Source organism: Boleophthalmus pectinirostris, unplaced genomic scaffold (genome assembly GCF_026225935.1).
Source record: "Boleophthalmus pectinirostris isolate CB_2022bp ecotype Guang Dong unplaced genomic scaffold, ASM2622593v1 HiC_scaffold_23, whole genome shotgun sequence".
NCBI classification, from domain to species: domain Eukaryota; kingdom Metazoa; phylum Chordata; class Actinopteri; order Gobiiformes; family Gobiidae; genus Boleophthalmus; species Boleophthalmus pectinirostris.
In genome coordinates this window covers 19,113,672-19,130,379 of record NW_026571207.1, presented here as the reverse complement: position 1 = coordinate 19,130,379, position 16,708 = coordinate 19,113,672, and the positions used below count along the sequence as shown (strand labels likewise).

The following is a 16,708-nucleotide window of genomic DNA, read 5'->3' as shown; positions in this document are numbered from 1 at the left end:
GTAGGAACGAAGACTGACCAGGTCCTTATATTCTAGAGACTAATCGACCCCTTTATCGAGTTTCCCTCAGCTCTGTTCTCTTGTGCATAGCTAACTCATTACCCAAGATTCGAACAATTACCTCAAAGAGAGATCCGTATCAAATTGTCGTAAGCCTTGCCTATCCTCTCGTACTCCCTGCAGCTTTTTTTGAATTCCTCCAATCGTCACCTGCCCTGAATCTCACAGACATTACAAACAGAGTCTCTGGGTCCTTCCACCCTGCCCCCCTTGGGCTTGCCCTTTGTTCACTGGTTCGTTGTCCAGTAACTTATCACAAAAGGATTATGTCCGTTTTCCCTTTCGTTGCAGTCTTCGAGTTGACAAATTCCCTTTGGAAATGGAGTGTTCCCGCGAGTCCTGTTGGAAGGGTTGTCGCCGTGTGTTGGAGAACCATGCAGGTGGATCACAGGGGTGGTGATCAACTAGTCCACCATCTACTGTCATGTATTTACCAGGTGATAAGACGCATCATATTTCTGCTCTTGAGAGTTGGTATTCATCAGCCTCTAAGCATGACCATATGACTCCACCCAAATGACTTTGTTATCAAACACTCTGGAAGGAACCCGGATTTGACCGCGAGGGAACCTTGGAGGGTGGTGCAGTCTATGGCGGAAGGTAAGGGGCATCTGAGGTGGAGATTCTAGGCATGAGGCGTTCAACAAGATGACGCCTCAGGAAGGGCTTGGTTCTCGACGAGATGTTTGCTCGAACATCGGAAAATGATAAGGGTGGCCAGTGACTGTCCTCCTCTCTCAATGATTAGCTTGATTTTGTTGTAGATCTCCTCTAGTGAATACCCTGTACAATAGCGCTCTGACTGGGGAGATCAGAAGACACTTCCACATATTTGCGGGTGGATGGGAAGCTACCGCACAAGTGCTAAACTGTGAACAAAGTTGGTGTGAAAGAATGTGATGTAAAGAAAAATGAACGTGAGTGAAAAAAAACCTCTACCAGAAACTACCTGCCTTGCTCATCTGAGCATTCACGGTCCCCTCATAGGTATGTAATGAGACCATAATTGTATGTGTGGTGCCATGATATACATACGTCTGCCTTTATTAGTCATTTCCGCTGAATAAATATATGCATTGCATTCACTCACACGCTTCATAGTGTTCAACGCAAATGTTCTTCTTGTAAGCGCTACTGGTTTTAGTGGAGTCCGGTCTCTAAATGAAATTCTGCGTTATTATGTACTTGGTTTTACTATTTTGAGCTTCATTAATGAGTGATCCTTTGTGTTGGTTTAATAAAGATGGCAATCGGATAGAGTTGTTTAGGCTTTGCTTTGCAGCCGTTTCTGGAATAGCGTTTTCCAGACACACCCAAAATGCAGTGTTTCCCCTAAAAGAAAAAATAAACAAAATGAAACAGGAGGTAGCATAATATAGCTCAGTGTTGTAATGACAGTTATTTAATGTTCATCTAGGCTGTTGATATTATTATACCATAGCAATGCTTAGTATCTAGCTTCATGTGACTTAGATTACTGACTCGCCTCTACCCTCGAGCTACTATGTTCTCACAGAGAGTGCCGCAATGGTTGTTCCATAATAAGGTTTCTCATTAGTTTCTATGTTTTGTACCGCGCTCCTCTCTGAAGTATAACTTTATTGTCATCTCCTTCGTAGTATTTATCACTGTCTTCCAATCTGCTCCCTTATGTATGGTTAGTCTGCTTTGGTCGGCCATCAAAAGTGTTTAAGTGGTGTCCTGCCCATCCCATCTCATGTGCGTCTCCCTTCCCTTCGACCGAGTTGTGATCTTATGCTGAGAGTGGTGTGATCCGACAGGCAGTTTTGGATCCCTGGTTTTCAAAGATGAGTCCTGCCTAGTCCAGAAATTGTCTGTGCTTCATGGAGTTCCACTCCCTCAGGAAGTGTGCACCCATGTACGTGCCGACTTGAGGAAAGGATACCTACTTCTAGATGTTAACATATATTGATCCTCGCTTTTTATTCTTTCCATCTCATGACCAGGGCCCCAGTATGTAAACCACAATTTTATTGATATCCAATTTATGGGTTCATTGTTGGTCACTTTTTGCAAAGAGTTTGTGCTCTTAATATTAGTAGAAACTGAAATCATACAATGTAAAATGGTTAAAGGTAGAGCTATATAAAGTTTCCTACAGATAACATTCAATTCTTGACATGAGTTACATTAAGAATTTACCACAATGATCTCTTACCATACCCAATAAGTAAATAACGCATCCGCCATTATCATTCCAACTATTTGCTGCAATAAATACCTCTTACGACTAAATTGACATGGTATTTTCTAATGAATATGTAACGAACGGTGCTCGCTCCGCATCGACTGGGCCTCGTGCAGTGGTGAAAACGAAGAGAGAAATAAACGTGTAAGCGCCCGTGTCCATTCTAGCGATTTAAGGAGATAGTGGCCCCGGAGACACATTCGAGTATACAGTTCATATAGTGGAAAGAAGAATATAGCTTGGTACCATTTGTGAAATCTTGTTGGTTTCCAACCTGTCCACTGTGTGTTTTGACGGTCCGCTTCTTCAAGAATTTAGGTAGAATAAATTTGCCCTTAGTTTTAACCACTACCAATGAGTTACTTTAAAATATAATATATAAACGATCAGATATTTGATTGTACAGTTTTGTGCTGCTGATGTCAGTGATAGAGAAGTGTATCAAGGCTCCGTTTCTTTCAAGGTAAGGTTAACAAAGCTGGGACGGTTGCGTGAGAGTGAGGAGGAGAGGAAGAGAGTGGGTATTAGTGGTGAAGGTGTAGGAATACGATTTAGGAAAAACAAGAAAATCAAAAAACAAGTGATGCAAACAGCCAACGAATACTTTTAATAAACTAGCGTAGACAGACTCACAGTGACAGACTCTCTGGTGAATGAGAGTCTATAGGGCAAGAATAGAAGTGACACGATAGAGAATAAAAGAATTGCAATGCCTGTGTGCGTGTGAGTTACTCCATGATCACAGATTTGTATAAGTATTCAAGAATCGAGTTTTGTTTCATTTAGGGTTATAAGCCAGTTACTAACACTAAAGTGTTCTAATTGAGATTGTGACTTCTGACCTTTGAGTTGGCTTATACGTCTGAGAAACAGACTAACTGTTTTATTTATCCAGATCTATTTTCTACATAGTCCTTACATTAGATAGTTTTTTATTCATGTGAAATAGCATTATAAACTACATATAGTCACACTTTACTGCAAACTCCACATCAATCATGTACTATCATACTAGTCTTTATAGGTAATAGAAGTTGAGTGCAGAATACTTCTCTATTATAGTTTGCTCAATTTTTATTGAAAACAGCAGTCAGATTCCTAATTTACATGCTTTTATTAATATTTTTCTGGTATTATAAAAGGGCTTACAACATTTTTTTAATCACATATAAGTACATATAAAGCAGTGGGCAGGGATTGGTATGTATAAATTCTAAAGTGAACTTCCTTGAGCTTTCGTCGACTCTATTGTAATATCTTATAGTAGAAGTATTATTTTATTTTTTTCATTTTATTAAATGACAATCAAATTGCTCTACAAACATCTACATGGACCATGAAAAGGTTTCTCACCGCTCAGGAATTATAACTCGTAACGCTGATAACATTGTGTAATGACAAAATAATATAGGGATATTTTGGTTTTAATATGGTTTAAAAAGCTCAAGTAAGGTTACCTTCACGATAATTACTAACTCCATTTAATTTGTATTCAATTCCTGTGTTGTAAAAAAGGTGGACCACAAGTATATTTCTAATGTAAGGAACTACAATGAAAGATTCATGTAGTAGATTAATTTATATATTATAGAGTATAATATTTCTTTGATTATTAGTAGTGATAAATACTAGACAATTGGAGGTTGAAGAAAAGTAAATCTTCCAACGATATAATGATATAATAAATGAAGGTGCAAAGTAGATCCACAGTGTTTCTATGATCTTTCTAGACTCTCTTTCTCAAATATTAAGAATCCAAACTATAAACTACTAGCTTTAGACCCAATCTCTACTTTTACAATGAGACAATAAAAAGACAACAAACAGATATAAGAATGTCCCAGTGTAAATTTAATCGTTGTCGCTATCTTTGCTCATTGTTGAAATGGCCACCAGTCTGCCAGAGCTTGTCTTTTCGAAGAACACTTTTGTGTTATTTCCATAGTGGGGGCCGGCCACCCTGTGTGAACGAGCGCTCCGCAGACAGGTGGTGTCTTGCTTGCCCAGGAACATAGGTTGAGAACTAATACACTCGCGAGATATCCTCGTATACGTGTGTGGTGAGAAGTATGCTGAATATATCAAAACTTGACTGGGGCTTTTAGCCACTTTGTAAAGTTCTACAGTGAACTAACCAGTTTGTATTTTACCATCTGCCCAGGCGGTTGGTAGGCTTCACCCTTTGCGGATACTGTGGCAAACCGGCTTTCCTGTGATACATCTAGGGATACACATTTCTAACCATCCAAGGAGTCTCTCAGGACTTCCCTTTTTAGTGGGGACCTCCATCTACTCCATTTCTGTTCGGATAGGTGCTGAAATGCTTCTCACGGCCACCATAGCATATCACACTGTTTTATGATTCCCTCGCTTCAGCTCCTCTGCACCAACTAAAGATTGCCACAATGTCCAACCAAAGTGATGCGTCTGTTATCCTACTTGTTCCATTTTTGATATGACGAGACGTGCCGACTTAATATATATGTCATATTGAAGCTTAGGCACCTCAATGCCAGATCTTTTTATCTCTTTCATCATGCCATGTTGGCCAACTCCGCTCTACTCTCCACTTTCTAATAAGCCAAATGAATTGATTTGTTAGGGAAAAATTGCCATGGTCTCTTGTTAATTAAGTAGTGACTAGTGTGGATATTATATAGTTTATAAATAATATTGGTATTGTGGGCGAATATCTTGACTATATCAATTTACCGCTATGCCGCATATTACCGACACAGATACATATCATGTGTGCCTACAACAGTGATGGCTCTCATGGCCCTATGTAGGGTATTATGATGTGTCCTATTAAATAGGTAGCCATTAAAATTAGTTTACTCCGATTATTTATATAAGTGGTGTTGGTTCTTCTCATCTTATCTCCTTCTCCCATCCAGCTAGTCATTGGTATCTCTTTGCGAAATCTCTAAATGTGTATCCTCTTAGGACGGTTTTTGGCAGGGAGTGGCTTACCGAGTCGAGAGTTCCAGATAGCAAAATAGGCTTCTTTGCTGTTTTCTTATGTTTCATCCAGGTCGCTTATTCTGACTGAGATGTTTCTGCTCTGTTTTTTATTCTCTCTCTTCTAGTTTATAGAGTCTAGTTATATTTGTTCTTGACATGATGTGTCCTGGACACAACCAAGGTAAGGTGTACGCAATACACCAACAGAGTGCATACCATGTAGTGATACTTGTAGCACTGGAGCCCTTTAATTGTGATTTGTTCCCCTTTAGCAGCAGAAGTGGTGGCATTAATCATAAAGGGATGATTATTTGACAACTGAAAGTAAAATTTAAGCCAATCAGTAACAAAAGATCTAAAGTTGAAAATTTGTGTGTTTTGTATTCGGAGCCTATGTAAACTACAAGCTTACAAACTATAAGTGTGTAAAGTAACAAATCATTTTCTCATCTGTAGATTCTGGGGACAGCTGCCGGACACAGCACAGCTGCACACTTACTCAAACTCTTTGATCCATAATAGTCATCGCTTAACCCTGGGAAGTCCTAGGTGTCCCGACAGGTGAGAGCAGAGACCAAGAGAAGAAAGCAGACAGAAGAAGAAGAAGAGGTTAGTCAAGAGTTGGGAAGAGGTAGAGGAGTGGTGCGAGGAGCTTACCAGGCCATGTACTGTTATTCAATTGTTTATTAATTACACAGGTCCAAAATCATAACACCAAAATTAGGGGTGGGCAATATATTTTCTTGGAGACAGATCATGATTTTGATTCGACCACAATTACTGTCCAACCAGTATGTTTATAACGTCTTTAAAAGTAAATAAAGTAATAATAAAGTAAAGTAATAAACTTAAATGTGATTGGATAATGCCAACCGTCACTCACTCAATCGTAGGAAGGGTGATCAAGGAGTGAGTGAGGAAAGTGTGTTTGATAGAGCTGCATTAAACAAAATCACAAAATTTTTTTAAACCACCATATCGCCCAGCCCTAACCAAATAATATGTGTTAAAGAGTCCAGTACATTAGCGCAAACTGCAACTAGCCACTCCTCCGGTAGACAGCGACAGAGAAAACCCCACATACTGCAGCCAGCTTGTAGCATGTGAGCATCCTCTCTGAAAAGAAAGGGTGAGAAAGGCGGCATGACACAAATCACCCCAAAAGGTGAAAGATGGAAGCCCAGAGACAGACATGAAGCATGAAGGAAAAGATGGAAGAACATGGCCTTTGATCAGACAGCGAGTACTCACGTTCAGACTCCACCATCTCCTGTACAATATTCTCCTTGCTCTTGTAAAATGGGAACTTGCGTGAGAGGTTGAAGCTTTTTTTGCGCTTTACTTTGACAGGCTGCTCATCAGTGTGGTTGGTGTGGCGATGAGATTTGGGTAGGGGGCAATAACAGGGCGAAAACAAAAATGAATTTCAATGAAGGTACTGGACACACATGCAAAATCAATGCACATCAAAAAATGGAAATGAGACAGGTCATGGGTGAAATGAATGGCATATAAATGTAAAGGTGATTAGCTTTAAACAAATTAACATCTTCCAATAACACTGCCACACAACTGCATGAATATAATAAAAAATATTGCTGTATTTGAGAATGGAAATTTCTTATCAATTAAGCTAATGTATAGGTTACTGAGCCCGAGCTGCATGGGCCTTGTGTGTAATCTATACAGTAATATGATGCCCTGGACTTCAGTGAGCAGGTGCTGGCCCCTTTCCCACACTCAGAGGAAGTAGGCCACCTCAATGAAGCCCAGTACAGCTGCAGACTCGATGCACGGACACACAGGCGCAGGACTTACCCTGTTCGATTCGATCATGCCCGTCCTGGCGTGGAACTTAACCGTTTTTAACCTAGCTCGTTCTTTCTTCTCCACTCTGGAAGAAAAACAGTTCAATAAGCAAACTGTTAAAGTGCTTCCCATTAATACAGAAGACCATGTTGGCCCCCAATAGTCAAGATATACTATACATTGTTGCGCACTGTATTAGATTAATTTATAAAAGTGACTACACTTCTCAGAAATTACTCCTTTAAGATTAAATATAAGCAGTAAATGGCATTTATACTTCAGAAAATTGCATGAGATGAAACTATTTTAAAAAATCTATGGTAAACGTGTATTATTATGTACATCAACAGAAATGAATACCTTTTTTTACTGGGAATGACTCCAATCTGCTCACTCTCTCCATGTGGCGTGACCAGCCTTGCTTGCCACCACTCATCATCAGAGGCATTTATGACGTGGAGAATATCACCGTATGAGAAGCTCAGGCCTTGGCTCGGCAAGCAGCTGTCCCTCGTCCGGTCATAGTCAAACAGAGCCCTAGAAACATTTCCATAATCAGTAACAAAGAACAGCCAAAATGTCTGATAGTAATTATTAAACTTATTTCAATGAATATGGCAATTATGATTGCCATTATCACAAACTTGCGGCACACTCTTTGAATTTGACACCATCTTGTCAGACAGGTCAATCCAGAGTAATTTTCAAAAGGCACAATGACTTGCTTGGCAGGATTACAGTCAGCTGACCTAGCAGTGAACAACTGTACAACATGCTTTATAGACTAATAGCACACTGACACAGTAGTAGGAACACAAAACACAAAGCAGACTTCACAAGCTGAGTAAATAACAGGATTAAAAGTTACTACTATACAATGACAATAGCCAGCTATTTGAGTTATAGAGCAAGATCCTTTTGTGAAGCCATAGCTAGTTTAAAGTCAGGGTTTCAAAGGGAGTGTTAAACATGGCTGAACCTTGGAGGATCCACACCTCTGCATTCCTGACATGGGGTGAGAGGACAAATACAACAGCTTCTTCAATAACACCCTCAAATGTATATAGTTGTCCTAGACAACTTTAGTATGTCATACCTTTAAGATTAGCAAATAAACTACAATAACAAATTATTAATTCCATGATCTGAGTAAAAGATCTAGGAATGTAATAACAATGTGTTAGAGCCACAATGCACAATGTATAGCTGATATAAGTGAATATACATTCTTGGAAAGGGCTTTAGATGTTCCACTGGTTCAGGCTGGCTTGGTCTTTCCTCATCCCTGAGCTTTGCCACCCTTCCCCAGAATGCTCTGCTACGATAAAGAGCCCTTCAATGAAGGAGTTATACTATTGTGTGTCGATTGGACAATTGCTAATTCTGATTCACACAAAAACAAGAAACAAGCAGCAAGATATCAGAGACTGTATAAGAGATGCCATGGCAACTGCTGCCATGGTAAATTGAGCGACGGTCTTTTAAAAATAGGGACAGACATTTCACTGAATAAAAGTCACAAATTAGATACAGTGGGCAAATGTACAAGGCTTGATTTAATGAAATGAATATCTTACTATATTTACATTGCACAGATACCCATTTTCAAAATTTTTACATATTGGACATATCATCATGCATTGTAGTGGTTTTAATTTACTTTTAAGCATGGTTTTGGGCAACCTGGCATTTGTATTTCATATTCTGATGTTAACGTAGGAAAACACAGAAAAAAACATAACATTATTTTCAAGTCGCTGTTCAGGCATTGAGTGCAATCTGCTGTCATCAGTGGGAATGAAAAATAATAAATACAGCCAGTGAATGCAACTGAAGTGACAAAATGTTCACAACAAGTGCAGTGATGGGTTTCACTGGAGACTTCCTGGCTTCTGATCTGTTACATAATTATCTGTGAATTAAGTTGTAATTCAGACTGATCAGCAGGAGAGGACTTACTGCACAAGAGTACTGAAATATTTTATACTTTATTAAACAAAATACAATACAAGTTAGGTATGTTTTTGATGAGGGAACAAACAAAAAGAAAAGGTACATTATAAATGAACCCCTTTAATGCAATATAGAGATAAATCCAATGATATTTCATGAGATTTAATTCACACCAATTAGTATGTCTCAAGATTTCTTGAGATGTTTTAACTGAATATCAGTCTACACAGATCAAAATGATTTAACACCTGATGATTCGGAGTGATCAGTACTGGTAACGTGCATGAAAGTAACCTGTGCCCAACCAATCTGAGATGGTTTGACCTGTGCTATACAGTGTAGTGCAGAGGTCTCCAACCTTTTTCTTCCCGTGAGCTACTTTTACAGAAAGAAAATGCCCGAGAGCTACTAGTTTTAGCAGCCACAAGAAATTTAGTATATATAAGAGCCAGGCTGATCCTTAGAAGAAGTACAATTAAATGCCTATAAAACATAAACCATTATCCATTTATTAGTGTACAAAGTTAGGCATCAAAATGACACATGTGCAGCGGTATTAGGCATTTAATTAATCAAATTTTACTTATTCAGCACAATACGGGAAATTCAGAAATCCCTTGGCGAGCTACTTGGAAGGGGGTGGAGAGCTACTGGTAGCTCCCGAGCTACAGGTTGGAGACCCCTGATGTAGTGGAAATGTCCATTATGTTTAATAACATGCTCATTTATGTTATTTTTAAACAATACTATAAACCAAATGAGTTACCTGACGTAGAGGGAGCGTTTTTCACTGGTGCGCAGAGATCCTGACCCTGAGCTCATGCTGCTGTTCATCATCTGCTCCCTCAGGTCGTGGATTTTGGACTCAAAGCGACTATACTCTAAAAAAAGAAGGGGAAATATGTCCATTACTCATGCAAAACAGCTTCATGAATACTCAGCTTAAACAGGGTACAGTTGTATTTATATTTGCCATGTCTTAAAAACACTGAATTTCACTCAACTCTATTCCTCAAACATAAGCATTAACCAGGGAGTTGTTGAGCAAATCTTTAAGCTGATTAATGACCATAGGAACAGATGGTTTATCGTAGATCCGCCTTACATATCCAGTAATGTCTCGTGTCAGGAAATTAACTGCACTGATTAATTAACTTAAGGTCTTTAGTGTGCATAAAAAGTGGTCTCCAACTATTTCACCAGCATGACCATCAGTCATACAAGTGTAAATCCAGTTTGTGCTCAGAAGCAGCAGGATGAAGTATGTATGCTCCTGAAGTCACTCATTTAGCATGGTCTCATTAACCTGTCTCACAGAGGGTTTGGTGGCCAGGCGACTGGAACCAGCCAGACACACGGCTGGATAAACACGGATGCTGCTGGAAAAACAAGTACGAAGGTTGGCTCATGTGCAGACACAAAGCTAGGTATAGAAACTACATATAAAGGAGTCATTCCTATTGTTTGTTTGACACATGTTCAGGTAGTTTTTTTGTTCATGAGTAAGTGATAAAATACACATATTCCTAATGGCCAAACATTTCACATGTTCAATCATAATGAGCCAGTAAAATTCATCAAGAATTAAGCCATCTCCATTAAAAAGTCTATCATGCCTGGCCATACATCAGATACCTACCGCAGCTTACTCATCTACAGCTGGTAGTCATTCCCACAACGTAGCAAACAAGCGATCAAAGTCCACTACTGTACTGTGTAAACCAATGAGTAATCTCATGCCTTCTGAAATGATTCTGTCAATTTAGTTTAAGCTCTCAGAAGGAAGACACAGGGCAGGTGTGAAAACATAAGGTCATTCAACTCTAGTCCAACTGAAACCTACTAGGACTGACCAATCAGTGGCCCTGGGCAGGCACAGACTGCTCCCTGGTTTCTACTCAGCCAGTTAGCTGTACGACAGAGTGACACTGCAAGGTGAGGTAACAAGACACCGCCTGACTGCCGGTAACCAAGAGCAACATCACAGCACTCCTCGAGCAGTGACAGCGCGCTGAAACAGCCATTCAGACGAGTCCACTTGGCTCTGAGGCACAGGAGGCGGCAGCAACAAGAGTGGCACCGAGAGGGAGGGGCCAAGAGACAACACAAAGAGTAACTAAACAGAAAGAGCAAACTAATGCCCAGCTTTACAACCTGAAAGTCAACCTTGTAGCTCTGACGCCCAGAGTGGTGTGACAAGCTTTGGAATTAGAGCTAAATACTACACTCATTCACATTCCTGAAATCCCTGTAATGCACCAGACCTGAGGAAACTCAGGAAATAGTCACCACAATCTATAGAAATGTACTTGGATATACTATTAAATGGTTACAATGGGTCCTTACAAGTGCATATTTCTCTTAAAACTACATAGAATAAGCCTCAGTAAAGTATGATTTAAGCTTTAAACAAATGCAGGGGCTTGTTTTTATTTTCAGCATGACACAAGAAGAGAAGATGGGTAATAGAAGCCGGGACTATTCTGGACCTACTGCTCCTACTGTGTCCTCATTAGTCAAACAGCTTCCTTTATTTTGGGGGTGGACAGCTTCGCTTTTCATTGAGTTATGCAACAAGGCATGCATGAATTTGTAATGTGATTATTAGTTATAATGTCAATAATAGTTTAAGCCGTGAACACACAAAGACAAACAAAAATACACTTCAGTCGCTCAAAACAGTGATCACTGTTTGTTTGACAGTGGCTACAGGGGTTAAACATTTCCTCTGCTGATCCCCTCCCATTTCCGACAAGCTAAGGCGCAAGTGTAATTATATCCTTTATAAAGGGCCAGGATTGTGGATATACAGGGCATCCCTCACTTGAATTCCTTCCAGCTAAATGTGCATTAGACTCAGAGACAGAGACACAGTGGGCTTCCCTCTGCAGTCCCTCTACTGCGGCCTGTAGTTGTTCTCATTGCTGGCCTTCCATCAGAGGTCTGTGGACGCCTGAGCCGTGGCCCCTGAGAATACACTACAGGCAGCGTGCCCAGCTTCTAACAGCTTTCACTCGCCACTTCCTCCGCCCCACTGCTTGTCCACATAGTACACACTGGGGTTTCTCCAGTCTCATACTTTCAGATCATTACAGTAGCCCACTGAACAGATCTCAGGCAACTGTCTGATGCATAAAGTTAATAATTTCCAAGCCATGGGTTTCTGTGTTCAGAGTAGTTAGACATTGTACACCAGTAGATAAATGCTTCACAAAGAGTGTTTATACATGATTTGGTTTAATAAACTAATGTCCCCATCAAGCACATCATTCTTACATTAGGAGTCACATGTGAGACAACATACTGTCGAGATGGATTTGCACTTACTAATCACTTTTCGTTAGTATCAGTGTTGCCAATCCGTATTGTGTCGGTCAATCTTTCCTTATCAAAACAGAGTAGTTGGGCTGGGCGATAAAGAAAATCCGGGTATTGATCAATAAAATAAAAATCACACAAAAAGGCTTTAACTTGATTTTATGAGTGCAAACAAGACACAATTTAATTCAGTGCCATTTAAAACAAAAAGCCTTCCTCAAAAGTATAAATCCTCACTAAATCACATGCTTCTACTGATTGGACTGGCTGTAGACCTCTCAATTAAAAATACACCAAAGTTTACTGAAATCAAAAATGATCATTGAACATTAGAATTGACTTAATCTCAATCTTGATTAAAAACACCAAAACTGATCACTGACAATTAGAAATGACTTAATCTCAATATCGATTAAAATTAATTGCCCAAAGACCAACCCTACAGGCAAGTTACCATTAGAAGTTTCAGGCAACCACCAACAACTACAATATAATGTATGCCATTAACAATGGAAGCACCAACTTCATATTTTCAGGCCTATACGGAAACACATTAGGACAGCCAATTGTGATAGGCTTATATTACAGGCCCTGGTCTAACCTGCTTACTCCCACACATTTTGAGCCAGAAAATTAAATAAGGAGCATTGATCAGAGATGTCACATGGAAAAGTGACACACCGGTTGGGGCACACTTTAATGTGCTTTCTCTTGGCTTTTCATTGCAAAACATCCACTACAGTGATTGTTTTAGCTACTTTAATGCCCTTTTATTAACAACAGCTAGGAGACGGACCAACAACCTGGCTAGGGAACCTATGAAAAGCTAACGCCTTGTTTACCGTAAAGGTGTGGAGTGAAGAGCTAAAGTACAGCTTGAGCACAACTAAATGAAACAAATGAATGGCCACATCTATTTGCGTGTCCAGTAAAACAATAGTAGAGATGTTAAGCTACTGTTTGATCGTACAACAACATAGAGAAAGCAAGATAGGCCTTAAGAATATTTCAATCCCAGCAGTACACAACAGGTTACAACCAGGTTAACACGAAAAGAAAAGTATCCCGATACAGTAGTCGCGACCGTATACCTGCGCCGCAGATCAACACTCTATGACACTGGTTCGTGCGTTTCCATAAAGTCTCACCTTATATTAGCTCTGTGTGGCTTTTATTTGCCTGTTGCGGTTGCTAGTTTCTTTATCCAGCCATAAGGGAGTTCATGCGGCTTCTTTGCTGTTGTACGGAGCCCATCCCCCATCCACACACAGACTGGGAGGCAGATAAAAGTTTAAACCACGTTTTAAACCACGTTTCTCTCATTAAAAGTGTCCGGGACTGCCGCGATGGACCAGCGCGATCCTTTAGTGTCCGGTGAACATGGTGCTTCGGGTCCACCATACACCCCAGAGGCGGCAGAGCGGTCTGAACAGGGAAGGACCGCCGCGTTTCGTTTGCCCGCCTCGCACTGTTCAGTCTATTCAGCTGCTGCTAACACAAGGGCCGCCCCTGAATGTGAATACTGCAGAACAGGGCTGCTATGGACCTATCAGCGGGACTGGACCATGGACTAGACTCATTTACTGGACAACGGCATGGCTCTATAATAAACAACACTCGCACAGTCCACCATATACAGTGACTAAACTCCAGTAACTCCTAACAGTTATATTTAGCTTCCCAAAAGGAGTTTTTTTTTTTTTTGATGACATGGAAACATTGCATACCACTACGAAACGATTCAAATGAAAGAATCTAGCAACCTATTTTATGCAGCCAAAAAATAACAAAATCCCATCTATACAGTACATGTCATAATACAGATCTTTTTAAAATTATTATCAGAGCCTTTCAATTCCCTTTTTAATATTGGTGAAGTATTTTGTACATAAGCAATAAATATTTTATGCATCAAAATCTTCAATAACCTTAAAATATGGAGCTGCTAGTAATCCATAAGCATTCAGTTTGCACAACATATTATTAAACAAACTCACCTTCTGGTCTGTACTGAGCAATTATGGTGACCGTCTGTCCAGCCCTCTTTAGTGCAGCAGCTGCCTGTTCATGGGTGGCATTCCTTAGGTTGACGCCATTCACCTGCAACACCCCAAGTTTAGAGTTAGAGTAGAAGTTTATATGTCTGATACAAAGGAGGGCTCTATTGTTGTGTTCAAATTTGCACTTTGGGGTACTAACAGAAAGAATTCTGTCGCCCCTCCTCAGCTCTCCACTCAGGTCAGCAGGTCCTCCTGCCAGGATAAAGGAGACGAAGATGCCTTCGCCGTCCTCCCCTCCAACGATGTTGAAGCCTAGGCCTGTGGAGCCTTTGTGGAGCAGCACCTTCCTCGGCTCCCTGTTGATTAGAGGGACAGGAGAGGAAAAACAATGGATACATGTAAGCAAATGTATAAAATAAAGTACTAAATAAAGTTAGTATGTTATAGAACATATCAAAACTGCTAGAGTCTTTGCGTAATGCAATCTGAAGATGCAAGGATTTACATCTCAGATTTTTTTTATGTAATAGTGTAAATGGGGGACTATGGAGCCCCCACCACAAAAAAAAAAAAAATATTATTATACTATTAGTCCTGGGAGAGATCTGTAGGAATCGCTGAAAGAATATAGAAAAGATCTACATGCAATATATAACCCAAGGCAAAAATACTTTTTCTTTATATTTAATAACACAATAAAGAAAGCACATTGAATCACAGTCCCAGTTATTTGCTAAAGTACATTATGTTTGTCATCTCATGGAAATATACACATACTTAAACACCCCCTCTTATTAACACTCACAGACACAGTTCTCAACAAAGCCATGGAGCTCTGCTTTGGCGACTATGACTCATCCTCCAGCTAGCAGATTAGGCAGCCACAGTTTTAAGATACACAATCTAAATCACTACTGGTTTAGCAAAAGTGCTCTGACAACACACCGTAAGATGTCCATCATAATTTTGCAATAATGCACACAGCATATGTACATTCCTGACCTAGATGTACAAAAACATACTCTTTCCTCTAAGCGAACAAACTGCATGGTTCAGATTAGTGGTCTACTTGAAAGCCTGTGGTTCATAGGAGCAATTCAAACTCGCTAATGGCTACTCTTTTACTTGCTGTTAAAACTATCATAGGCAACATTCCACTCCTAGTCTCATACCAAGGACTGCCTGGAAAATGTGAACGCTCAGTTATGGAGATGAAGAGCCAATGCCATGGATAGTCATACAGTATTTCATGATGTGCCCAGAAGTTTGTATGATCATGTTTAGCCATATGATCCATACAGACAGCACACACATGGCCTCAGTTTAGAAACCACACAAGTCACACTAAAACAAGTTCATTACACAATATTCATTATTCTATTGCAAATCAAATGAAATGTAACATGCTAAAGAAATATAAAGTTAAAACAGGCGAGTCAAACCTTTTGATCGAGTGCAGATAATGAGTTACCTTTGCATATGGATCCCATATTTTCTTCCAAAAGAGCATTTTCTAACTGCGCGCTCAGGCTGGGTCCACACCATCGGCATGGATGATGAGATATTGACCGTGAACATGGTGTCAGCGGCACATTGTCCAAAGTACATGTACGCTCTGCTCCTCTTGTTCCCTGGCCTTACACCTAGAGCTGCTCCACATTTAGAAGCTCTTGTGTTCAAGGCCTATCACATCTTTGTGTGCTGTGATGGGAAGCAGCTCCTTAGCTGTCAAAACCCCTCTCTCCCCATCACAAGCTTGATACTTAACCCTAACATGTCCATGAAATTATCTAGGTCCACGTTATACAATGAAGGCAGAGCCGTCCTACTCTGACGCACAGCTGGAATGACCAGAATGCTAACTCAAGTTTATCCAAGTCTCTTTCCCTTTCCAGTAGTGCACAACACGATCTGCTCTGTCAGCTTGACTTTCTAGAAAAAAGATTTCTATGCTGCAAATTTGTAATATATAATATGAATGCATGTATGTATGTATGTAAGTATATATTAAGCTTTATTTATTTATTTAAACTCCTCTAGATTATTGCATCCTCCGTTGTGTCCCTCTCCTGATAACACTGACTAAACTAGTTTGGAGCCAAGCGTTTTCAGCCATTCGCAGGTGCAGCACTTTTGTTCAAGTACATATATAGTTGGTCAGAAGGCTGCAGTCAATGAATCATAACACAACCTAAGCATGAGTGAACATGAGACCCTCCTCTTTGCTGTTCTTTTCATCCAAGCCACGCCAAAGAATGTTATCAAGTGTGTTTAATATGAACATTTATTTAATGCCCTTGGTAAAGTTTTATAGAGGTTACCAGGTCTCCTGTGACTACTCTTGCCTGCTGCTGTGTTGTAAATGGATGAAAAGGTGGGGTTCAGATTTAGTTTA

General features: G+C 40.0%; 1 protein-coding gene across 1 annotated transcript in view; it reads right to left on the bottom strand.

The window, feature by feature from the left end:
- Positions 1-5,511: 5,511 nt before the first annotated feature.
- Positions 5,512-16,708, bottom strand: part of dlg3 (discs, large homolog 3 (Drosophila)) — a 43,915-nt gene continuing 32,718 nt past the window's right edge. The window contains 6 exon segments of the mRNA XM_055159426.1: positions 5,512-6,584; positions 7,052-7,127; positions 7,403-7,579; positions 9,762-9,876; positions 14,311-14,413; positions 14,513-14,669. Coding sequence (XP_055015401.1) covers positions 6,387-6,584; positions 7,052-7,127; positions 7,403-7,579; positions 9,762-9,876; positions 14,311-14,413; positions 14,513-14,669 — 826 coding nt within the window. The 3' untranslated portion in view covers positions 5,512-6,386.